This window comes from Taeniopygia guttata, chromosome 14 (assembly GCF_048771995.1).
Source record: "Taeniopygia guttata chromosome 14, bTaeGut7.mat, whole genome shotgun sequence".
NCBI classification, from domain to species: Eukaryota; Metazoa; Chordata; class Aves; order Passeriformes; family Estrildidae; genus Taeniopygia; species Taeniopygia guttata.
Genome location: NC_133039.1, coordinates 2,494,095 through 2,520,461, shown reverse-complemented (window position 1 = coordinate 2,520,461; position 26,367 = coordinate 2,494,095). Strand labels below are relative to the sequence as shown.

Here is a 26,367-nt window from a genome sequence, read left to right as displayed (position 1 = left end):
CACAAGGCAATTTTAAAGGTGGCTTGAAAGGTAATTTGGGAGAGAAGGAAATGTGGAAGCTGGCCAGGTGGACAATGCTGCAATATGAATTTCTGCTGCTGAAGAAGGTGCACAAGCACAGCTAGGGACTGCATCATCCATGTGCAGCAGGTGACATTTCCTCACACACCTCTTCAGGCCTCCTAGCTAAAGCAGGGGGTGTTTATAAGGGAAGTTTTTCTGGCATGACCACACATACATTAGAAATTGGACTAAGCCCATGAAGTTCACAGTGGATCAGAGCTGCATTTTGGAGCAGTGATGTCGAGGTTACTGACTCCATTGCTGGTTCCCAATCTCTTGAGCCATCTGGCTCCTTATCAGTATTTTATTTTTCTCAGCTGATTCAAATGCAGAGGCCCTGCTCTGGTGTGATGGCATTTTGAACTAAATCGACAGCCAATTTGGATTACGAAACCATGAAACAAAGAAACAAAAGTCCCTCCCAGCAAAAGGTGTCTGATGACATTTACGGAGTAGGAGTAGGTGGCTCAGAGTCTTCAGGGGAAATTCCAGATGGATAGGAAAGTAGCAGTGATACAGCCAACCTTTACAAAGGGTGGGATGGGGGCATGTGGTGAAGCACCGGAGGAGCTGTGGTTATGAGATCAGATGGGTGGCCTGGGGAAAGTCAGAGGAGATGTGTGGAAAACCAGTGGGCAGCTCAAAGTGTGATACAGAGATAAGCATGAGATGGGAAGGGTGTGGTAAGACAACTCCAAAGGACTAAATGCTTGCTTAACGCCAGGACAAGAAGCAGGTCAAGCCTAATGATGTCGAGAGAATACTCCATGCCCTGGGTTAGTCATGCTCCTGAGTGCTGGGCTGAATCTGGGCTGTGTTTGACCCTCCTGCTCCATCCCGCAGGAAGCCAGGATTGAGCAAGACCACACATCACACCACACACCTCTGGAGGGAAGTGATTAAGCCATGAATAAGAGATCCACCAGCTGTTGTGCTTTGTGTGTGTGCACACACCATGGAACTACTGCAAAAAGCTAAACCTAGGGCCAAGGGAGCCTGGGACCAAAGGTGAGACCTCCATGAAGGACCATGACAACAACTGCACGACTAAAAGCATGAGCAATGGAAACAGACACCATGCTGGCATGGATGTTTGAATTTGGCATCTTAATTTTAAACAAAGGAGGATAGAAGTGTATTTTTCAAATCCTTCTCATTAAGTAATGCCGCAAACTCCCATTTCAGTGGAAGTTAAACATACACACATCTTTGGTGCCCTTGAAAATTTCAACCTAGCTTTCGTGTCAGCTCTACAAAGACAGGTGGGGGTTTTTGTAGAAGTCTATGATAGCTGGCTTCAGATTCAGCCCTGCCATGTTTCTGAGCAGCTTTTATGCCTGGCCACAATGCATTTTAAAATAATTGGTAATTACAACAGAAGACTAATCCCCAAGACTCCTACCACTGGCTTCTGTAAAAACAGCCTTTTACACTACAGGCACGTATCTTCCCCAGTGACTTTGGACTTGGACTTGCTGTCTGCTCTGAGAGTAGAAGCTGAGCAGGCCTGAGCTGGCCATTTTCACTTGCACAGCAACCACTCCAAGCACCCAGAGCTGAAATGGTGGCACTGCCACCCAGCAGCCCCCATGGCACTGCCCCCAGACTGCAGACATGCACTGGCTGGAGGAGTATTCGACCACTCTGGGGATGTTGGAGTGTGTTGGAGTAGTTGGGGGTGGCTGGCTACAGCTTTCATTCTCTCTGGCATTTGCAGAAACTGAAACGAGACAGGAAAGACACAGAAAAAGAGGGAGAAAATAAAGACACTGAGGGAATCTGGAAACCATACACTGGGGAGAGGATGGGCAAGAAGAAGGGAAAAACGCAGTGATAGGAAGAAAGAAAGAAAAAGTCACAGTGAAAGAAGCACAGCAGTAACCCCTGTGATGGAAACAGAAGCAGTTTGAGGTTTGTATGCATTGTGGCTGGGCTCCTGCCCGTGGTGTTTAACTTCACAAACTAACCCAGCCATTATGCACCGAGGGATCGTTAATGCAGCAGATGCAGCCAGACATACGTAGGAGTGTGTTAATATAAGGCCTGATGTAAAAAACACCTGCTAGTTTGGCAGGGTGTCTCAGGAAAGATACTTGTGGCTCGTGTGAGGGTGCAGTATTTACTAAAGTATCTGCTGCTTTCCCCTCACATCACGTGCAATTCCCATTTGCCTTACTGGGAGCTTTGCATAGTGGCAATGTAAGAGACTCCAGGCTGAACCTGGATGGAGCTGGTCCCATTTACGCTAGAAGGGAAGCTGATGTCTTAAATGTTCTTTTTTTTCCCATCCAAAATATTTAGAACATGGAGAGGAATTCTCTCTCTGCAATACCTAGCTCTAGGACTGCCTTGTTTACAAAGGCTTAAGTTTTTATAACCCTGAAGGAATTGCACTGATGCCATGCAAGGGGAAGAGGCACTTTTGGAAGATGATAACAATGTGGCTGTGTTATCCCAAGCCCTGATGCTGCTGAAGTGGATGTGTGCCATTACTGAAGTGTTAGAAGGGCTGGCACACTGTCCCAGGATGAGATTCTCTTACAAACCAAAGATGGGGCTGGTACCAGGCAATCAGGCAGCAGTACAGGGCCTGGCTGCTTCCAGGAGCATCCCAGGGATGGAGGGCTCTGGCTCACATGCAGAGAGCAGATAGCTGCAGTGGTTTCAGATGTTCCCCCACAGCTGTCTGTCCCAGCTCTCGGTGGGAGGCTGCCTGTGAGCAGGGCTGAGGGAATGGGAGGGATGCCTGTGCCTCAGCTGTCCCAGCTCAGGGCCCAGGGGATGCATGGAGAACACAGATGGAGAGGCTGCTGCGTGGGCACCTCCAACACAAACGGGGGAGGCACCTCTGGCACACATGCAAAGTGTGATGAAGGCAATACCATAATTGTCCCATGAAAACTAATTATAACTCATTTGCTAGGACCCTCAGCAAACAAATTTTTTTCTCTGCTTCCTCATTGTTCCATGAGATTTCTTTCCCAGGGTTTGCTTACTTTTGCCTCTCTGCCTGCCCAGCTGTCCTTACTGGAGCTCTGTCATCTCCCACTTCCCATTTCTCCACAAGGTGCACACACAGGGAAGTCTCTGGCACAGGTAGCCACGCTATGGGAGCTGGTGCTGGACAGCCAGAACCACAGCCAGCCCCAGCAGGGAGCCCAGACACAAAGAAAGGATGCAGGGAAAACTGCTCTTTTATGTCCTGTCTCTTGCCTTTCTTCTTGGCATTTTAAACCTTTTCTGCTCACCTTTCCAGATTTCCTTCCAGCCCCAAAAAACTACAGCAACACAACCCACTGCTTTGTGTTTCATTCTCAGTCTCGCAGTCGCCACTTTATTTTGCCTTTTCCCAGTTTCATGAAAGAACGCAGTTGCATGAATAACAGGATTATTTATCATCCTCTCCCTCCCCTTCCAGGATGGCTTGCTGTTTATGGAAAGCACTGGAGTGCAGGAGAGATCGTGCTACAGTTAAACAGACAATACTTAAAGGGCCATTGCCTGCTCTCTGCTTTACTCCTCATTGACTTCCAAGAAAGAGGGACTTCTGTATCCCAGTTGATGGGAATGACATCACAAACCACTGCTGAAAGGTAAAAAAAAATGCTCTGTTCAATAGGATGGAGAAGATGGTTGGACTTGGTGATCTGAGAGGTTTTTTCCAAGCTAAATGATTCTACAAATCTGTGGTTCTGCCCTTCACTTCTTGCAAGAGCCAGGAAATTAATTTCTGGTGTAAATGTGTGTGTGTGGTCCCTTTCTAGCCCAGCAGTGTATCAGGAGCATGCTCCCAGGGACCATATAATGGTGGCTAGCAGGTGACTGACCACATTCAGACTCCTCCATGTGACACAGCCAAATGATGTGACCAAAGGTGCTTCTCAGAGGTCTGCTGGACCTGGAATTTAGCAGGGCAATGATGAAACTTGTCCCGAGGTGGTGAGAAATGGCTTTGAAAATGGTTGCTACCAGCTTCTCACCTGGAGTTTGGACATGGCTCCATGGTAGGTTCTCTACACCCTCCCTGCATTTCTGATTACTTGTAGCTATGGAAGATCTTGATGAGCTCTCAGGAAGAAATCACCAATGTGTTGAGAATAAACATCTGGAAAGCACTGAATTCCCTGGGAATTTCTGCTGAGGAGCAGATGCCACCACATGGGTTGCCTGCTCTGGTCTGACCACCACCATCAGTGGGTCTGTGGATACCAGTGTGTCTCTAAAGGATGGAAGTGCTCAGGGAGGGTGAGTTTGGAGACTCAGTGTGGGCTCCATGAAGCTTTTCTGTAACAATCCTGCTCTGGGCTGGGGACTTCAGGCATGATGTGCAGCCACTGAGAGCATGTGAGGACTAGGCTGCTGTTGGTGTAAGAAAATGAAAAGAAAAATGCAAAAACTCTACACTGGAGTTTCTGGTAAAAAAAAAAATAAAAAGGAAACCAATCACCAATCCTTTACTTGCTCTTCTCCTTCCCTTATATTAACTAGGTTTCTGTGACAAAAAGGGTCAGAAATTCAATTAGGAAGCTTCACAGGCATTACAAACATTTCCAGTTCAAAGTCAGCAATTGCAGTACAGGAGCCTCCATATCTCCTGTGTCCTTTAGGTACTGCTGGACCCTGCAGTCTCTGGTGTGCTCGGAGCTGAAAATGTGTGTATCATTCTCGTGAGTTTTTATTGTAAGGGAGGGAATCTCACAGGACAAATGTGTAATGTAAGAGCAACAAGGTTGCATGGATACAAGAACACAAATGGGGCGGCTCACACTTTGAGAATACAAATTCTTCAGGAAGAACAACTATCTCACTGTGTTTGGATGGAGCTTAATAAAACTGACTGCTCCAAGCTAGGCCTCTACAGGCCTCCAAGCTACAAACAATGGAGAATAATATCACAATTTTATGGTGCTTAGCATGGCTGAGCTACATCCTGGATGGTCTCCACAGAATCACTGCAACTGGTGTTGATTTGAGTCAGAGGAGAAGAGCTTTACACCCCCATTGCTGAGGAGACATGAGCACACCACGCACAGGACCCCAGGGGCTGAGCCCTGTGCGCAGTGCTCTCATTTACAGCATGTATCAGCATACCTTCAGCTGGGCTGGTACTTTTACAGTCATTCAGCTGGATGAACTACATATTCCTGACAAAACACAGCCCATTTTTATTAGCTTTATCCACCAGGCAGAGGATATCCCGCACTCACAGCAGCTCCCTTGTCCCACAGGGGTGGGGAGCAGGGATCAGCTTCATATACCCACTAAAATAGCGGCCAGTGCTGGTATGCAAGTGCCCTAGTTCAATGCCTAAACATGGTATCTTGCTACCCAGGCTGGCAGGGCTGCCAGTTCGTGCTCCAGCCCTGAAGGTGAACTGTGTGTCACTCAGCAGTGGCTGCAGCAGCAGGGAAGGTCAAACAGTCCCTCACTTTCAGCCGTGCTGCTGAAGCTCCTGGGCAGGAACAGCTGGGCACAGGGGAGAGAGGAGCACATTAACAAGAGCTTTACTACCTGCGTCTCTTGGCTATTAAATGAATTAACATCCCCAGAGACGTTTGGGTCTAACCCCCACTGAAGCCAAGAGGGCAATTTTGGGTGGAGGACCAGCTCTACAGGGACCCTGCTCCATTCATTGGAGAGAAAAACATCTCCAGAAATATTGTAGCTTTAAGTGTCAACCCATATAAGTGGATGCTAGCCATGGCCATCCTCTGTGTTTGGGGCAGAAACGTCATGAAACCTTTCCACGCCACTTCTGCTCACTCCTCTTAGCTGAAACCTCGTAGCAGATTTGCATCTCATGACTATTTAAGAACATTATCAACTGTGAAAGCATCTGGAAAGCTGCACCAACAAAAGTTACAAAGACAACAAAGCTCAGCCAGAAGGACGGAGCCAGTGCAAGGATCCAAAAAGAAGAACTGGAAAAGAAGGAAATCATGTTTGTAGGTGCACTAGCTGGAATAATAACAGCCTTGCTTGTTCTGCTTGCAGATTTCCTTGCTGCTCTTTATGGGCTGATTGAGGGAACAGTGTGTCTGCCATCAGTGCCTTCTGCATTTGTAATCCTTGCCTGCACTGCACCTGCACCTGTGCCAGCCTCATGCCACAGGCAGGCAGCAACCAAGCTGCAGAGCAGGAAAATGACCTCCCCCCACCATGGCCACATGCCCCTCTGAAGCTACAGGCCAAAAAAATTTTCAAAACCAGAGAGGAACCACCCAAAGTTGGTGATCTTCCTGTCCAGCTTTCTGGATTTTATGTTCTGCACTTTTATCCTTGGTTATACACTGTAGGGCACTGGCAGAATGGTGCAGGGCAAAATAACTAAGAGTATTTCCTATGGTTCCTTTCCAGAGCCAGGACAGATGTGGTGGCAGGATGTATCCTGCAGAACACACTGAGCAGCTTTGGCCAGCCCCGAACACACCCTACAATAAAAGCAGGCCACTCTTCAAAAAAAAACCCTTACCCAAACCCATTGTTTTGTTAATTTTAACTGGCTTATCTATAAGGCAAAAAAACCCCACTAAAATAAAACCTGAAAAAACTTTCCCAATACTCCCTCAGCAGGAATGTCATTGCAATGAAATGATTCCTCAGTATCAGTCAGGAGGGTCAAACAAGTGTTGTTGCAGCCTGAGCTCTGAAATAGATGCTCTGGGTTTCAGGTACCATTTTGAGCCAGCCCAGTGCCCCCTGTGGCTCCAAACACCACAGTGCCCACCTTGCTGGCCATCCCCGACTGCACCTCTCCCTGTGACCTTCCCCCAGCACCCAGCTGTGAAACATCAGCTGCTCCTCTTACACTGCCTGGCCTCTGTTTCTAAGAGCTGAGCCAGCAGAGATTTGAATGAGCTCTGTAGTGGGTGCTGGAAGCCTGATTTGGGGCACGCTAAATTTGGGGCTTCAGGTGACTCCACCCGCACAAAACAGCACTGGTGACACTCTAGTGGTCTCATTGTGTGTCAAAGAGCTTCTGCATCCCTTCCCCCATGCCGAGTGCTGTGCAAACCCTGGGAATCCTCCCTCTCAACACTCTGTCATGGTGTAATTCCATTATAATTCCTGACATTTGAGAGGCTTCTAACAGTGCGTGCTTTAAATTAGACAAGCAATATCTTGCTCACTGCTCTCAGATAAATAAAAAAGAGTAAAACTCAATTTTCTGACACTGTTCTTGGTACTGATTTCCTTTTAAACCTGTAACTACCATGCTGTCACTCCTTCCTCATGTGTGGCTTGTGGGTATTGCATAAAAGGTGCTATTCCATGTCTGGGGCACACATGTGCAATAGATGTGCAGACCACAGGAAGGTGCCATGCTGAAGCAAACATGCTCTGGTGTTTTGTTTTTCACACAGCTGTATGTAGGGACTTAGAGGCAACAAATACAATTTTAGATCAAACAATAGACAAGGACAAAATGTGTTTTGTAAGCAGACAAACAACCTAAATATAAAGTTGTTTGCAGAATCTGTGTGAATTTTATTTATGTTTCTTGGTCTTTGCTCTCCTCTGGGACCTTACATATTTTGCATTATTATCAAATATTTGTAATGATCCCTATAAACAGTCTAATGTTAAAAGCTACTCCAAGTGTAACTTGATCCAGAGGAAAGATGCTTATCTGAGCTCCACAATGACAGATTAAAAAAAGTTGCTGATGCAGTATGCCTCTTGTAAAACGAGGGAAATATAAGAAAAATCAAAACTGCACAGCTTTTTTTTTTTTTTTTTTTTAACCATAAGATAAAGCAGGAGTTCTCTCTGTTGGCTTTTGCAGTGAAATACAAGAGCAAGACCTACAAATATACAGCACTTCTGATCCCAAATGCACTAGCCAACCAAGGAAGGAAGCAGAGGAGTAAATGCTCAGCCAGCCCGTACTGTCAGAATTTATTTCACTGTTTAGTAATTATTTTTTTTATTACTATGACAACACGGGCCATAAGAATTGCTTCTTTAACCCCAGCAAATAAGACTGTGCAGATGAGACTTTTTTTTGAACTGAAGTAATTGCTTTTTACTTCTGCTGTGTAAGAAAGTGATGGCACTACCAGAGCGTCCTGCCCTGCTCTGCCTCCTCCTGCCCTGCATGGATAGCTCTGCTGCAGTGTGGCACTCGGGTCATTATTTTTATATCAGGAGGCATTTGAGAATGGCTCCACACTGGCTCAGCATTTTCTGTCTTAAAAAAAAAAAAAAAAAAAAAAAAAAAAAAAAAAAAAAGCGCCAGCATTCTCCTTTTTAAAGTGCTTCCAAATCTTTTACATCTCTTTTCCTTTTCTCTCTCTTTTCAACCCCCACCTTTTTTTTCCCCGTTGTGGTCCTGGAGACCACCCTGTAAGCCTACATGACATCATGAGAGAGAATTAAACGTACTTGAAAGGCCACTTCTGTTTTGGTGGGAACTTCTATGCAATTGCAAAGTGCCCATTAAAGCACAGGTTGTTTCCTAGAAGCATGTCCAAGCCAGTAGCGTGCAAAGCCCTTCAGGGCTTCTAGAAAGCATTCGCTTTTGAAATGCTGAAGGAAATTCAGAGATGAAAGGATAAGTCTCCCTGGCTGTGCATTTACAGTCTATTGTCTTCCATGAAGGATAGTATCACTCCTCAGTTGTGTTATTGCAGTTAATCCACTTAAATGCTATTGGATTTTCAGATGAGCTGAATTCTTTGCATCTGCTATTAAGAACCTTTGTTTAGATGAGAAAGGGCTGTTATTTAAATCACAATGAGTTCAGGGAGATGTCAGGGTGCAGCAGGCACCTTGTGCCAATCGCGCCGGGGGAACGGGGGCAATTTCTCGCCGGGGCGGCGAGGAGGGAGGATGCGAAGGGAAGGCGAGCTGCCCCCGGGGCCGGACCGGGGCTGGCTGCGGGGCTCGGGACGGGCTGCGGGGGGCCCGGGCCGGCTGCGAGTCCGGCTGCGGTTGCGGAGGATCGGTGCGGGGCGCGGGCAGGGGCGGTTGCGGGGTCCAGGGCAATTGCAGGGTGCCGGAGCTGTCCCGGGGGGCCGGGGCGGTTGTGGGTGCAGGACAATTACAGGGTGCCGGAGCTGTCCCGGGGGCCCGGGGCGGTTGCGAGGCTGGGTCCGGCTGCGGCGGAGCTCCGGGCGCGGTGTCTCCGCGGCCGCGGCGGGGAGCCCCGCGCCCGCGCATGCCGCAGCCGGTGCCGCAGGGCGGAGGGCTCCGCTGCCCCCCGCCCGCACCGCCCCCCGCCGCCTCTCGTGCACTTTGGGGATGCTTTCGTATTCCTTAAGGCTGCCGCGTGTGTCGTCCTTCGCAATGAAGGCTGCGCCGCAACAGCAACGTTAAAACCCGCACACCACAACGCTCCGCCGCTCTGCCCCTCCCCTTCTGCAAAAGGCAAGGCCACCCCCCGCTAAAATAGAATAACAACGATAAGAAAGCGCGCACACACGCACACAGGATCGCGCCGTGGCCATGGCGATCCGCTGTGCCTTATGTAAAGGCAGAGCACACGGCCGAGCCCGCAGGTTACGCGGCGGCTGCTGCGCAGCAGCGCCCGCCCCTCCGCCCGGTGCCGCAGAGGGCCGGCGGCGGGGGCTGCCCCGCTCCCCCCGACCCCTGCCCGCCGCCGGCTCCTCGTTTTCCCCTCTCAGTGGGCAGAGCCCCTGGCCCCGGAGCAGGCGCCGCAGCTGCCGGCACCCCCACGACTTGTTGTTGGTGGGTCTGGTGCCGGGAGTACCCGGGAGGAGGGGCGGGGGCGGCGCACGGCGGGGCGGGAGCGGTATATGCTGCTCCTCGCCGGGGCCACGCTCCAGACCGGCCACCGCTCCGGAGCGAGCCCCGAGCCTCCCTCTGCCTGGAGTTGCAGTTCGTCTCCGATCCCCTTGGGATTTAAACCTTCTTGCATATATATATATATATATATATTTTTCCCCTCCTTCCTCCTCCTCCTCCTGTCTTTTTCTCCCGTGCAAAGTGGAGCAGGAACTGCACCAAGGCAGCCCGCGAGATCCTGCAATACTGCTCCGATTTGTCCCTGCTATTATTCCTAATTAATTATTATTTTTGACCTCGCCCCAAGCGGGGAGGGAAGCGGGACCATTCTCGGCGAGAGAAACATTTCGCTCCTTATCAATAAAGATTTTTGATTTTTCCCCTCTCCGCGGAGGGCCCGGGCGCAGGGCAGGCACGGCGGGGGGGGCCGGCCCTCGGCGGAGAGCGCAGCCCCGCGGTCCCGGCGCGGCGCGGAGCGGCGGCCGCGGCGGGGGGAGGCGGCCCCAGCGCCGCCCGCGCGAGGGGGGCAGCCGCCCCAGACAGGTGATGGGCGTTTCGGCTGCGCTCCGGATCGACTCCTTGGGTTTCACTTTGGTCTGATCTAAGCAAATATGCAGAAGTACCGGCTGGTCTAGTCCTAAGAGCCAAGAGGAGCGAGCGAGAGCGGCAGAAGGGAGAGCAGCCACGCTCCCGTAGCGAGGGGAACGTACAAACAGCGTCCGCGCCGTCATTAAGCCACCGCCGCCCCGGGCAGCCCCGACCCACCCTGGATGCGGAGGACCCCCGAGCCACCCCGCTGCCTTTCCCCTGAGGGATGGTACTGAATTCCTGCGCGGCAGGAGCCGGCCTGCAGCCCCTCTCCATCAGCGTTGCCTTCCCTCCGTGTCTAAAGTGCACGAGACCGCGATGAGGACCTGGGCTTGCGTTTTGCTGATAGGTTTTGGGTACCTGTCCTTTACCTTCTCCGAGGTAGGTGAGAGCGGCTTCCTGCGCTGCCGGTCCCCGGAGCACGCCGCAGCCGGGGGTCGGGGCGAGCCGCGGCGGAGGGCACCGGGGAGGGAGCGGGCTGCCCACCTGGGCTCCGCGGGCATCCCCGAGCCCCGGCCCCGCCGGGAGCGCTGCCCTGCCCCGGGCCCTGCGCGGCCGAGCCTGGGAGCAAGTTGCCATTTCATGCATGGCAGAAGCGAAGGGGAATGACCGTGCATTCCGCGCCCGGGCTGCTGGCCGCCCTTAAAAATTAATATCTATATAATATATATTATATATTTAATAAATATATGGTAAAAAAATCCACGCCCCGCGGGTGCCAGCGGGCTGCGGCTGTGCGGAAGCCGAGGGTGCGCGGAGCCGGGCCGCCCCCGCGGCGCCCGGCGCTGCACACGGCGGCCGCGGGCACCGCTAGTGCCGCGGGCAGAACTTGGGTGAATCCCCCGCGCCCCAAAACGCCGCTCCCCGGTTTGTGAATCTCCCCCGGAGCAGTCGGGAGCTCTCCCGCCCGGTGCCCGCAGGGGACGGAGGGGACGCGGAGCCGCGTCCCGGGGTTGCTACAGGTGGTCCCGGTCGGGGCCAGCGCGGTGCTCGGCGCTGCTCAGCGGCTGTAACTTTTCCCGGGACCCGCTCTGCTTGGCACCGGCAGCCGCGACGTGGGCGCTGGTAGGATGGCGGCGCCCCGTGGGACGCGGTTCTCCTCCTCCTCCTCCTCCTCCTCCTCCTCCTCCTCCTGCCCGGGTCGGGGGAGCCCGCGCCCGCGGGGGACTCGGCGCTCGCCCGGGCGAACTTCGGCAGCCGCTGCCCGGGGTGGGCTCCAGGCGCCGAGCGGGGCTCGGGGCTCGGCGCTGCGGGGCACACGCTGCCAGGCGGGGCCGTGCGGAGCTGCCGCCCCGCTGAGCCGTGGCGCAGTCGAGCGGGCGGCGCGCAGCCCCCGCGGGCGCGCAGGCGGGGGCGGCGGGAGCGCTCCGGGTCCCCGCGGAGCGCTGTGGGGGGATGCTCGCGTGGATTTACCCCTTGCTTCATCCCCGCATGTCTCGCAAACACCCCGCACCCTCCCCGGCAAGCGCAGAGGCGCGGCGCGCCGGATGGCCGGCGCTGCGGGCGGCGGTGCGCGGTGACCCGCGGTGTGTGTGTCTTTGAAGGAGGCCGAGATCCCGCAGGAGCTCATCGAGCGGCTGGCGCACAGCGAGATCCACAGCATCCGCGACTTGCAGCGCCTCCTGGAGATTGACTCCGTAGGTAAATTAGTCCCGTCCTCCTTCCTTCCGCGCCGTCGGCCGCCGCCGCCCCGGGGGAGCCGCGCACGTCCCGCGCTGCCCGCACGGCGCTCCGCGACACGCGCGGGGACCGGCCCCGGGAGCCCCGGGAGCCCCGAGAGCCCCGAGAGCCCCGAGAGCCCCGGCACGCGTGGCACGGGGAGGCGGCGGCCAAGGGGCCGAGCGGGGATTAAAACTTCGTGGGGTTCAGGGTGGAGAGGGACCTTGTGACCCCCAAGTGTTTTCAGAGCGCTCTCTCCGTCTCGCAGCGGAGAAGAATTGCCATAAGGTTTGTTGTTGGTCTTGCATTGCTCTGTTATCTTTAAACTACTGTCCTAGAGGTATTTCAAATATTTGAAACAATATTTATGAATGAAGTAATGTCTCTTCAAGTGCTGGGCTTTATTTAAAGGAAAATAAACCGTCCACGCTGATTTTAAACAGAAACCTGAATATGAAGCTTACCCTCAAAAATACATTTTTTTTTTTCAAAAGAAAACAATGCAGGGTTATTTTCTGCATCATTAGGCATGCAAATGGGTGTAGTGAGAACGTGCAGTTTAACAGATCGTTGCAGCAGTAAATCAGATCTAGAAGCTTGGTATTGCTGCGTTCCTTATCATTTGGTTTCACTTGATGCACTTTGTTCTTGGTGATTTCTTCTCTCAGCAGAGAGAGAGAATAAACCCGGCACCTTTGATGTGCCCAGGGGAAGCCTGCATCTTGCTGAAGCACAAACATGGAGAAAAATGAATGAGTTTTTGCTTGCATTGGTACTGGGCCATCTCCTTTTAAACCATATGCTGTGTATTTTTGTAAAGTCTGTGCCAGGTTCAATCACCTTCATTCAGAGTTGCAGGATCCTTCTAGAGTTTAACTCTCTGCTTTTTGTACAGTGCTCTACTAACGAGCAGAAATGCACTAGGAACGTATTTTACAGTCACAGCTTTCAATTTTCTGTGATTAGAGAGCAAACATTTTCCCATTACACTGAAAATGGGAATATTTCTGTCTTGCACAACACTTTACCATAGAGACTAATTAGTAATTACCAGATTGGCATTGGTTTAGTATTTTTGGAGAGCAGTGCTTCATCACTGTTGTTTATCACGACAATTAAAGAAACTTTCACAACTGGGAAGGGATATGCAGTTCATATTTCCTCACTGAAGGCTGTTTTGGACCAGACAAGTGCACTACTGCTGAAATCTTTTTCCCACTGAACTTGGTGGAGTTGGCTGCTGTTGCAGAAGGGCTGGGTCTGAGTGCTAGCATTTTAAAATAGTGCATGCTGCTCCTGCCTTTGAGTCAGGGTTCTGTAGCTACCAGAATACATTATTTTTCCAAATACCTCAGCGTAACAAGCACATGCTTCATTTTTAAATACCACTTAGAAGGCGAGCAAAAGTTCACGTGGCCCCGTTGCAAGTGAATCAGGCAGACAAGTGGGGCAATGGCAAGAGCTGAACAAATGGGTAGATGTAGAAGAGAAATTTATTTCAGAAAATAATTATTTACCTCATGGCAAATATTAACTGGAGGATGCAAGACCAAAAATGGAGAAGGTCAGCCACAAGTTTACCCATTTCATTTTGCTGTTTTCTTGCAATTTGTCAGTTTAGAAACCATTAGAGAAACAAGAGACATAAATATTTTACTATCTCACTGTGAAACAGTAATTCCTTAAGACATGAACTCAAACAATATTAAAAAATAAAACCAAAATATTCAGCCTTTCACCCGGTTCCTGCTTATGTGAGTGCTGCTTTTGCCTGTGTGCTAAGCTGTGCTCTGAGCTACTCCTGGTTGGGTTCTCATGGAGTAACCCGTCTTTACTACCCACATTTGCTTTTCCTGGGCACAGTCCTGCAGACTTTACTGTCATGAGTAATTCTTACTAAAGGCTTATCAGAGTGACTAATGGAGTATTGAAATTGCTGTGCTTTCCTCAGTAAACAGGATCAGGCCTGTTTACTATATTTAGTATTAGCTTGAATTAGCAAATCAAATATTTTCTCGTTGTCCCTGGTAAGATGATATTTCTCAAATGTGTTTCCTTAGGGCTGCAATTGCCTTTAAGGAACAGCCAGTTCAGTGAGGGCTTGTACAGTAGGTACATTTCTCTTTTATAGCATGTACTCATTTTCAGCTGAGGCTCAGAACAAAATCACTCCAGTGACTATTCTCTCCCTCGTTTTAGTGCATGGTATTGCCAGTCCTTCTGCATGTGAGTAGCCCTGTTTAAACTCAGTGGGTGGACTTGAGAATTAAGAATGATCTTGTAGGCTAAGAGTTTGCAGGATCAGGCATGCATGAAGAAAATGTCTGATATTCCTGAGTAACAAGGCTGAATCTGTGGAAAATGAAGGAAGAACAGTCATTTTCTCTCCTGCAATGCAAAACATATATTTTTAATTGGAAAAGTAAGTTTTGTAAGTCAGAGTGGGCAGGTTTTTCTTCTATTCTGACAGATTTGGTCTCTATATTGTAGCGCAGAGATGACTGATAACCCCCTTCATAAAATTAGAAACCACACCCCCAGACCATCTGGCATATTACTTAAAGAAAAACACTACCCAACATGGAGCTTATCATTGTATTCAAAAAAGAAAATCCAGGCCAGTTTGTCAGAGCCCAGTGCTTCATGTCCGACTCAGAGGGTAAAAGCAGCATGAAAATTCTCTGTTCCTATCAGGAAACGGGGTCTTGTATTAATTTGCTGCAGTTGGGATCCAGAGGCAGTGACACAATTGCTTTGGCATGAAAGAGAGCAGAGTCTGACCCTGTTTAAAGGAGAAAGCATGCACAGTCCCAGGAAGTAGGCAGCTCTAGTGTGCAGAGTGCAGTTTTACTACGAGCAGAATAAATCCCCAAAACGAGGGCATTTCCTCTGCTCTGCTTGAGGAGCGCTCTCTGGCTCAGCAGCGTGGTGGTTCTCCTCGTGCTTCACCTCTCCCATCCGTCCTGTGGGAGGTAGAGTTCATTTCATCACCTATTATGTTTGCCTCCCGCTGGGAACAGATTTTTCCCCAAGTCATCTGCCTGCATGGGGAGAGGCAGGGCTGAGTGTGCCTCTTTGCACGGGTTAAGGGCATCCACCAGGGTCACCTTAGGCCATGCCAATTTAACGGCCTGTGATTAAGAACTAGCAGAGCAGCTTTTTGTTCAGTGGAGAAACGATCTAAATTAACTGTATACTTCCATGGAAGAAGTGTTAGGCTGCTGCAGAGCTCAATCTTTTGGAAAATGAGCTGTTGACTTTGTGGGTTTTGGTGTGGTGCTCAATGAAGGATGTTACAGTGCAATGTTTTGGCTTCTCTTGCACCTCTTACACATCATGAGAAGCATCTTCCATGTGTGGCCTGTGTTTTTCCTGAGACAGATGAGGGAATATTCGTCCTTCTTTACAGTTGGTTGATCACACCTAGGTAAAGGGGAGAAAAACCAAAACTCTAAATAAAACAGGATGTAACGAGCTGTTACTTATATTTCCTTTACCAGATCAAAGTTGAAAACTTAACGACATCTATCTGTGCAGTTGGATGTCAGAAGGGCAAATTGTGCATCAGCCAAAAAGAAGATCAAAAAAACCAAACTGATTTTGCTGTGGGCTCTAGGACTGATTGAAAGACAGACCATTTGAGTTTATTGTACCTTACATTGAATTCCTAAAAAAAAAAAAGAGAGATTATAAGAATTTCCTAAACTGCTGCTGTTGGTACTAGAAGTCTTGGAGCTGTACTTTCTGGGTGCACATCAAAGTGAAATCTAGAAGGGTTTGCATTAAGACTGGATGTGTTGGGGATTGTACCTCACATAAAATAGTTTGGGAGGAAGATGGAAATTCAAAAGTATAAATTGATAAATAGAAAATAGGAGAAACTTAGGATGTTTTCCACATGCTTCTTGAGTGAAAAGAGTAATCATGTATTGGCAGAATGTCACAGGAACTCCGTGATTTATATTCCGTGACCCAGTGGAAAATTGCCAATCTGACAAAAAAAGAACAATTTCAGCTACACTAATGGATTGACCAAGGCTAATTGCAAGAGTTTTTATGCCCATCATTGATATGTTGTCAGTACATAAAAGATTACAGAGAAATTTCTTGATCGGCTGCCATGAAAACATTTTTTTATTATTAAAACGTAAAAAGAAAGCTGCACTAATTTGGCTCTGTGCAGCATCCTCCATCTTCACTTAGTGATGAGCAGTGTTCCAGTTCTAAACTAAGAACCACCCATTTCCAGCTTTCTGCTCTTAGCCTCATTTTGTGAGGTGCTAAGCACCCATAAACTCAAATTTCCTTTGCTAAGGGTTTATCCTCACCCTGCAACTAATTCAGTACATTGGGGGAAAAACTGATACAAATTAAGTATCACCCTTCCTTAAAGTCGAACTAGAGCGTAGTCTTTGTAGCATCGTGGTTTTAATGAAACAAAAGGAAGTCTTCTGGCCACACATTCAGAGCCGAGTGTGAGTTTCAAAGCTGACTTGGTGATTTTTCATTCCTGCTGGGCAAGACTCCTGTTGACTTAAACATTGCTTGAAGTGCATTGATTTTCCCGTCAGCTTCACTGGGAAATGGAATTCCTTCCAAATGCCTGTGGGAATCAGGAGGGACACTTAAGTGCCTTTAGCATTGTAGTGTCTTCTGGCTCCAGCCATACCCCATGATTCTGTTTATTAAGCCAAACTTGGATGATGTGTTGGTAGAAATAATACAATTTATGTTAGATAACACATTGAGGTTTGACTGGAACTTGTTCTGCTGAGCTAGCTGTGTAGATCTCTTTTTGTAACCCTCACAGAGAGACATGAACTTAGGAACTGCTATACATGCTTGAGACAGTGAGACAGTGGGGTACAGTATAAGCCAGAGGTCTTCTTCACCTTAGAAATCATCTTATAAACGACAAATCTCCTTGAGGTGTCATTTTGCTTTATAAACCTGGTGATGGAAAAAGGCTAATTGTGTCTGAGTGGAGCAGTTATCAGTTATGTGTAAGCACATGCTTTTACACACTGCTTAGCTGGGCATACCAGCCCTTTGGTTCTTACCAGCTTCTTTAAAGGAGGCAGCAAGGGATCCTCCATGCTAGGAGGGAGCTGTGCCAGCATTGCTGAGTGTGGGATTAGGAGCCATGGCCCAGCCCTGCCGTGGTGCTGGCAGCCCTGCCAGCTTCCCTTTCCAGCCTGATGCCTGTGCCCACCAAGCAGTTGGGATTAGAGGCATTACTTTTGTGTTTAATCTCCTTTTAAACACTGTTTGCTTGTGCATGGACGTGCTTCTTGCTCTGAGTCTAGCTTGGGTCTCAGGCTGAGCAGAATTCATGCTGCTTTCAAGTATCACTTCATTGCCTCAAATTGAGGGAGAGGTTGTGACAACTTGAAGCTGCCAAAAAGGAGGTCAGTGTTAAGGTGTTGGGTGGCTGAGTGCTAGGAAACAGAAGAGGGCTGGAGGCACATCAGAACGGATCCTCATTTTGCATAACACCATTTGGGATCAGGTGGATGGCCTGATGCCATTGGAATGGGATGTGGGAGACCTGGCTCCACTCCCCAGCTCAGTTGCAAACTTCCTGTGGGATCTCTGGCAAGCCATTTTATTTATACCACTGATGAGTTTTCTGGAGTATGGGGTGCAATAAAAGCAGAAATAATACCCTTTTGTCATTGCTGTGTTAAATTACCTGACTGGGACTGCAAATAAGGCCCAATACCAGATAATTAGTCATATTCCAAAATTTCCCATCAAAATCTAGGGGAAACCAGTACCATAGATAGGAACTAAGAGCCCATTTATTTGATTTAATTGAGACTATTGATTAATTTCATACAAGGATCTGTTCAGCTGATAAGGAGAATAGGCAGGACCAGTGGATGATCCTGGCACTACCTCTTGACCTCCAATTTTATTTTCTCTTAGCTACTTACAGTAGTATTTTCCAAGAAGTAATGATAAACCCTGGAATTCAGAACTCGTTCTAAGGTGTTGAACATCCTGCTGTCTTCATGTCTCACCTGGCTGTACAGGTGATTTCACAAGCTGCATGGTCCTTAGGGCACAATTTCTTGTGGGAGGAGAAAAGGAGTTGGTTGTTTTGTGGAGCAGAGCCTTATGATGTGTGTTACTCATAAAGCTGAGATTAAAACAAGTTCCAGAGGCAGACAGCTGTGTGTACAGAACAAACTGGAAGCAGGGAGTGTGACAGTGCAGAAGATGGGAGTGTAGGGTGTTGGTAGCTTGCAGAGGGAGTAATTGAGTACTGTGTAATACCCTTTTGCATTTTTTTAGAGCATGTCACAGTTTTCTTAGGGGCCAGCAGTGAAACCTTGAAACTCTGCAGTGATGTTTCAGAGGACACTCCAAGCAGCACAGTGCTAAACCCCTTAGTTTGGGTGTCCTGGGGTCTGTGTGCAGTTCTCTGATGGTTCCTTCTTCCTCATCCCGTTTGCAGACTCTGCTTGTGGTTTTCAGACCCCACGGCATGGGACACGACCTGAACTGCTTCGCTTAACAAACCCAAATAGTTGGAGCAGTTATTTTGTTGTTTTTTATGATAAATGAAATGCCAAGCTTTCCATCTTTGCTTTTTCTCATGGCCCTTTAACCCATGTGGTAGGCTTATTTAGGGAACAAGACAAGCCTGGATGCAGTCCCAGAGTTTGCAGTAGCTTCAGATGCCCCTCCAAAGGTTAGGATACTTCACAGGGGATTTGTTCTGCAACAGAGAGGCTAAAAGGAAACCCATGCTAGTTACTTTTTGCTTTTGATTCTGCCCTAGTACTGCCCTGAAAACCAAGCAACAGAAAATTTACAGAGGCAGCATTGTTGCTGTTGGGTCTAATACCATATTTTCTACTGTTGCCTCATACCAGAACTTCAAAATGTTTGTAAGAAACATTTAACATGCAGGATTATTGTTCCTATTTCTACACCTTTCCAGTAAGAAAAGCCATATTATGCCTTTCATATAAAAATGCAACTGTTTTACTTTAGATATGGTTCTGTGCCACAGTGTGTGCAGTGTTTCTGGGGGCTTCCAGTAAAATGGATATTGGAATTAAATTGTGCATGCTTATACAAGATATTCAATGTCTGTGTCTTTATTCCTTGCCTTATGCCCTTGCAATTGCATTAACAGGGGTTACATTAGACTTGAGTGTAGCAGGATTTGGTCTTGTGTTTATGAACAGCACAGATTTGCACCTGTGGAACAGCACTGTAGTGACACTGGTGCACATAACATACCTGAGGTTTAACATTTTGTTTCCTGTTCTAGGATATGATGATGTTTCAGAAACAAACTTGAGATCTTACAGTGTTCATTCTGCTAAACATGTGCAAGAGAACCGTCCTGTGCCCATTCGCAGAAAAAGAAGCATTGGTAAGCAACAAGCTATTTGTACTTTGGGAGTGAAAGCAGAGGGGGTGCTTTTGGTCAGCCAAGCAGGACGTTTCACTGGAAAAATGTGACATGCACAAAGGAAAAAAAGGGCCATTTCTAGCTTCTGCCTTTCTTTCTGCACAAAATGAACCATTGCCTGAGAAGCTGTCTTCTGGAGGATGTCCATAGGAGACAGACATGCACAAATTCTTTACATTCACTTTCTTGTTGCAGCATGTTGGAAAGCTAGACCTCGGTTAGAAAATGCTGTGATATTCAATGTATAATTCATAGTGTGGGGAACAACTACAGCAGTGTGCTTTAAAAAACATCAACAGTTGGTAGAGTTTTCAGTACAGAAGCTCCACAAAAGGAAACAGCTTGACTCTTTATTCACAAGAAAAATACAGTTCATCCCAAAAATTAAAAGCCATTGATGGAAACGCTGGGGCATTGATTTCCAGCGCTGTGTAGGGCACCAGGCATGTTTACAGGGGATTTTATCCTTATTAATGACGATGATGATCCAACAAAGCCCAAATACAAATTAAAAAAGGGATGTGCTAATAGGATTTATACGCAGGGCTTGTTCATCTGATTAGGTGTGAGTGTTCCACCATTCCACTGGGCTGTGGAAAACATCCGTGGTGCTGTCCCTGGTGGGTAATTCGGTGTGTTTGTGCTTGGAGCTGTGGTGGCAGGCAGAGCTAGCCCAGCTTGCTGTCAGCAGGGATTTGCAGTGGGAGTTGGCAGGCGCCGGGCACGTTGGCTGCCTGGGAGAGCAGCGGTTCTGGAGCAACTGGCGACGTTGGCACCTCACCCTGCAAGGTGCTGAGTGCCTCCCCACCAGAGGCACTGGGAACTGGCTGTGCTCAATAACTTGTAGGAGTTGCCAGCTATCTTGCAGTATTGCATCTGGTCATTTTCTTGAGTTCATGGCACTGGAGGCTGAGAGTAAGGATTTTCACTCTATTTAGTCTTTTGAAATGCATCTCTTTCAAAACTAAGCCTAGATTTCCATGTTGCAGGCACAGGCTAGACCTGAGCTTCTTGTACTTGAACGAAGTGAAGTAGTGCAGGCAGTGTTCCAGTTCCCTGACACATCTAACCCAAAGCTATCACAAGCTTCCACTGTAAGGCAAAAAAAAAAAAAAAAAAAAAAAAAAATCCCAGCTGTCTGTGGAGAACTTATCAGCAAACAACTTGTCCCTGAAATGACTATTTTTTTCTGGACTGTTTTGAAATATCAGCTTGACTTCTTAAACAGTCCCGAGGTTGATGATGATACATGGTTTGGATCATGACAGCATCACGCAGTAGTACAGAGCTAATCATTATAATCTTAAACAAATTCACCTTACCTGAGCCCACCAGGATATTGGTTTAACTGCAGTTTTTTTGGTCATGCTGCTGTGGTGGTTTTGCATCATTTAAGAAATATCAAATTAAATAAAACCCACCATCTACAAAGCTTTGATGAGTGCCGAAAAAATGGCAGTTGCCCTTTGGAATGGTGGATGAACTAGATTCCCTGATGTGGGGATGTTAAAGTTCTGGAAGTGGAAACCCAAGTCTTGAAAGTTTCAAGCTGGTGCAGGTTGTTTCCCAGCTGTGCAAATGGGGTATGATACAGATAATCCTCAATTTAACTTCTGAGGCAGTGTTTGCCAGGTGTTGCATGTTTGTGTGATGGTATTTGTGCGCAGAGATGACCCCAGTGCTGCACTGAGGCTGTACTAAGGGGTCATCGAATGAGGAGGAGCTCCTGGCTTGCTGCCACTTCCAGAGCCAGGATTACTTTATCTCGTGGTCTGTGCTCTAAGCTGTGTTGGGAGCCAGGCCACTGGAAACCCTCATTTTTGGGCTGGGCTTTGGGAGCAAGTCAAGTGTGCCCCCAGGGTAACACCAGAGCTTGTTACATTGCGCTCAGGCCATGTTTTCCCCCATTCCCCGGGACCCCTGTGACTCTGATCAGATAAGCCTGGTCTCCTCCTTCATGTCCCAACGGGGCTGGCAGAGAGCCAGAGAAGCCCTCCCTGTCCAGAGCCTGGATAAGGCGATGTCCCTTCCTGTTCGCCCTCTTTCCCCCGCTCTTCCCCCTGCACCATACAATAAAGAGCTGGACAACCACATCGGGGTGAGAGCCTCTTTTGGAAATCTTTGCCCATCTCCTGATGTTCCTCCCCTCAAGGCCTCGTATCTCTGAGCTAGCCTGATAATTTTGGGGCTGAGAGAGAGGAGAAACATCAAGAGCTCAGCTGTGGGCACACAGCGCTCGGCACTGGCTTGCCGGTGACCGGTGGGGACTGGGAGCGCTGGCCCCACGTGTGCCTCATCCCCGTGGGGGCTGACGCGGCTGTGCCTCTCCTGTGCCCGCAGAGGAGGCCATCCCGGCGGTGTGCAAGACGCGGACGGTGATCTACGAGATACCTCGGAGCCAGATCGACCCCACCTCGGCCAACTTCCTGATATGGCCGCCCTGCGTGGAGGTGAAGCGCTGCACCGGCTGCTGCAACACCAGCAGCGTCAAGTGCCAGCCCTCCCGGATACACCACAGGAGCGTCAAGGTGAGCAGGGGCCCTGCCTGGGCTCTCCTCAGCCTGGAAACCTGGAAACTCCACTTACCCCCGTGCCTGTGTGACCCAACCCTTGCTATCCATCCTCACACAGAACGCCCCTCTCCGTTTATGGCCTTTTCAAATTATGTGGTCATTGGAAAATCTTGGGTTTGGATTTGGTTTTCATAGGATTCCCTTTAGGTTTTCTCTTTTTTTTTAATTTTTTTTTTTTTTTTTGGAATGAAAATAAAGTTGATATTGCCTTTCCCATGATCTCGCACAGTACAGATCTTAAAGTTAAGAAGATAAAATGACTCAAGGGGCACTGGACTTAAAAAAATAAATAAATCGCAGTATGGAATGCTGCTTTCTTAATTAAATATTATGCAGCCTAAATTGGGCTTTTATATTTGACAACATAACACTTTTGATCTGAAAAAATGTGTTTCAAATTATCTTACCCCAGGGATAGAAGACTCAACAGCTTCATGCTGTATTTACTCATTAGACAAAATCCCTATTGCAACTTTCCAGTAAATATTACGTGAAATATTTATGTTCATTTGGCTTCACTGTGTTCTAATTTTTATCAGTATTTAAACAAGTACTGTTGAACTACATCTGTGTGTAGGAGATTAAACTTACACTTCGCATTCATATCCTGAAGACTCTGAGTCCTTGTTGCCCTGAATTTCTTGAGACCAGAATTAAAATAAACCCCACCACGTTCTTGAACGTAAAATTGCTCTGCACAATACACTGATTGCTGCACTTGCAATGGATTTCTTGAGAAAAGTGCTGTTCACTTAGTGCTGTACATCCTAGAACAAAAATAAGGCACCTAAGCCATTTCATTGTATTTCATACACTGTTTTTCATACATGCTGACATGTCTGGGCAGAATTTATTTTTCTTTTCTGTTTCTGAACATCTGAGAACAATGTTTTTGCATCCAAATAAGCTGGAGAAACATCTGAGATTCCCTCAGTGTTCCCAAAAATAATCATACTTTGCACTTGCTTGCTGCTTTGCCTTCATGGGATATGCTTTGCAGAAACAATTAAAAATGTGGTAAAATTTTGGATCAATAATTACTTGAGGGATGAGAACAAATTGGGGAGATCGAAGGACTACAATTGTAAACCTTTCTGAACAGGAGCTAAACAGCAAAGTGCCTCAGGTCTGTGATATTTAGCGCTGTTGCCTTTGGGTTTGATGCAGCTTCCACTTGATTTTGTGTAGCAGCAAACATGCACAGAGCAGCTGGATGTGCTCAGCAGAGAGATGAGACTGGTGTGATGAGCTTGAGCTGGTACCTGTGTGTGATACTGAACAATATTGTGATACTGTGCTTCTATCCTACCCCTGAGGGATGGGGGAGATGACAGATGAGACAGAAGGTCTTGGCTGTCCCCCTGCTGCTGGGACAGTGAGAGTTCCTTAAGAGCTACAAACTCCTGGCAGCAGCTTTGCAGGGTGTCACTGCTGGGGCTGCTTCCCCAGCACATCACCACGTTGAAGGAATTTTAGTCTCTCAGCCCATTGTAGTGCTTTTATATTTGCATTCATTCTAGTAGGGCACAAGCTAAAAGTAGGCTCAGCTGAGCAGCTGCTTTTCGTGGCTGTGTAAATATATTGCCACTAGCAATATCAATATACGTCAGACAGCTTTGGAGGACATTTTTTTTTTTCCTAGCTCCAAGACTGCTCCAAACAGTCATTAAGTAGCAGGGGAAAAAAAGGACAAGAGGTCAAGCAGGAACAGGATGTTCATTGTAAAGGTTGTAGGCTGACCCCACTGTAACACCAGAACTCTTAGAACAGAATCCATATTTATGCCCTCCAGAGTCAGATCCCCTTGTAGCTTTGATGTAATTGATGGTTTTCTGAGCCTTTTGCCAATCCTAAGTTTAGAGCTGAATGTCTGCTGATGCCATTAAGTAGCTGGCTCAGAGCGAGGGTCCCTGGAAAGGTGGGAGCGGTTTTGGAGAGCCTTCTCAGCTGCTCTGCAGCGCAGTTGGAAAGCCGGCTTGTGTTTTCCCCTGATGTCAGACTGCATAAAAGCTCTCTTTTGATGGAACATTGAAAAGGCTTTCCCCGCTTCCTCCTCATTGACAAGGTAGTGAGATCATAGCTGGCCCATTCACACTAGAAAAATGTTCATCCAGAAAGGTCAGCAAGTGGGTTTGCATCATCCAACAGGCGAAAGCAAAGGGTGTTTTCTTTGTCTCACTGAGGGCCACTGTAGTCAAGGTTAAGAGACGGCTGGGGCAGTGTGGGAGGAGCAGTGGAGTTGCTTGTGTTGGGGCATTTCATTCCTGGGTCATGATTCAAAGGCTGGAGGATTCAGGGATGTCCTTTCTTTGTCTTCACTGAGCTGTCATCAGTGAAATACCATTAGTGTGGAACTGAAGCTGTAGGGACGCTCTGAGCCAGGGTGGGTGGTGGAACAGCTTCCCTGGAATGGGTCTTGTAAGGTTTCCCTTTCACAGGGTGGGTTTCATTAGTGACAGGTGGGCTTGCCCTGCTCGGTGACAGTGACCCATGAGAGCACAGCCTCTGGCCCTACAGACATCTCTGTTCAGCAGACTGCACCTGCACAGCCCCACAGGACTCCCAGAGATGGAGAGGCTGCTTGGCAGCTGCTCTTCGGTGGGAAGGAAAGGATTCTGTTTCTCTCCTTATAGAGCAATGGTGATAAGGATGGGGGAGTTAGGGGTGTTGGTGTCTGTTACAGAGAGATTTTCCCCTCTGTGTGCAAAAGCATTTCAGTAACATCTGCAGATCCTGTTGCTTCTGTCTGGTGAGTTCAAATACTTAACAAGTACCAGATCATTATTTATCTGGGGGGTTCTGAACAAGAGTCTTCCCAAGAGGATTTTGAGCATGGTGTTGTTCTTGGTGGGTTTGATCACAGAAGCAGAAAATCATTAATATTATGGAGCAAATCCTGCCTATACTACTAATTTTGAATAGCCAAGCTGAGCCAATATGATTGTTCTCAGCAATGCTCATATGCTAATTAAGAAACAAGAGTTGAATTACTCCATCTCCCTCAGCTTTGCCTCAGGTTAGCCTTGAGCAGAAGCCCTGCCAGCTTCAGCCATTTCTGCACATTCAATGTTGATCTGATCTGGGGAATCTTAACCTGGTGTATTCTTAGAGTACATTAATGTGAGGGTGAGGTGCAGAGAAAAGGAGCTGGACAAGAGGAAATGCAGGAGCAGCTCCTCAGCTGTCACTAGAGGGTTGTTCAGAGGTTGGGAAAAATGCTGGAGTTCAGGATGAGCTGTTCAGCAGAGCTACCCAGCCTCAGAACGGGTTGGAAAGGCCTTGCAGAACACATGGGATGTATAGGTAAAATTAATGTATGTGACATTTGCAGGTTTAATAACCTTTTCCTTCTGCCATTGGGGCAGGAAGAATGAGATAAGCAGCACTTGGATTGAGCTGTGGCTTAACTGCAATTGCAGGCAGGACCGGGTATCAAAGGTCAGTTTAGGAATGGGAGACACAAAGGAAACCCTGACAGAGGTGAAGGCAGAAAAGCAGCGAGGTGTCCTTGGAGCATGGGAAGCCCTGTCAGCCTGGGAGGATCTGCTCTGCTCAGGGACACAGACACCCCACACAGCCTTTCCTGCCCTCCTGTCCCTGCAGCAGTGACTTGCCAGACCCTGAAGGCTCCTGATGCCTCCCCAGTCCTTCAGTCCCTCTTCACTCACATCTTCCTCACAGGCAGGTGGAAGTTCCCTCCATTGTATCAGCTTGCAGTTTAGTGTGGGAGCAATAGATTATTCCAAGGAGTGTCCTCATTCAGTTGCTTTTTGGGCTTGTTTCCATCCAGTATTTAGGTATCAGCCACATGACTTCTGCTGTAATGAGGAACTTCTTGTACTGACACTTCTCTTGTGAGCTCCTGCCCATGATAAATTTTAGCTTCATACTGGAGGTGTTCTGGACATTTCTGCTTACAATCTTGGTGTTTTTTTTTTTTTTTTTCCCTTGTTAATCCCTGATTTCATCTCTCCTGGAGAATCTAGAAAAAGGTGTTCCCATTTTATTTTCATTTTTATTTAGCTGTAAAGCGCTATATTGCAGGATGTAGGCCTATAATCTACACTAATGCAAATGTGTTGTCACTGATTATTAGCTTCATTTGAGAAGCTAATCTGTTATTTCGCTGTCTTGCTCTCAGAGAGTTTTTATATAGTGGTATTTTCTGGATCTGGAGGGTTTGAGGATTTAAATTTTTGTTACATTAGAGGACTGACCACCTCAAGGTTCTGTGTAATACACTTGAGAAACAATATGAACACCATTTGTACACAAGGCCAAATCCCATGCTGTTGGCACAGCTACCCC

At 48.0% G+C, this 26,367-nt stretch overlaps 1 protein-coding gene across 8 annotated transcripts in view; it reads left to right on the top strand.

The window, feature by feature from the left end:
- Nucleotides 1-9,865: 9,865 nt before the first annotated feature.
- Nucleotides 9,866-26,367, top strand: part of PDGFA (platelet derived growth factor subunit A) — a 37,025-nt gene continuing 20,523 nt past the window's right edge. For 4 of the 8 annotated variants that reach the window (XM_030284501.4, XM_030284500.4, XM_030284499.4 and 1 more), the window contains exons 1-4: nt 9,866-10,779; nt 11,943-12,039; nt 19,343-19,447; nt 21,827-22,014. In XM_030284501.4, the coding sequence (XP_030140361.1) occupies nt 10,717-10,779; nt 11,943-12,039; nt 19,343-19,447; nt 21,827-22,014 (453 nt within the window). In that variant the 5' untranslated portion in view covers nt 9,866-10,716. The remainder of the gene's footprint in view (nt 10,780-11,942; nt 12,040-19,342; nt 19,448-21,826; nt 22,015-26,367) is intronic. The other 4 variants (XR_003962771.4, XM_030284502.4, XR_003962772.4 and 1 more) reach the window with 3 other exon arrangements.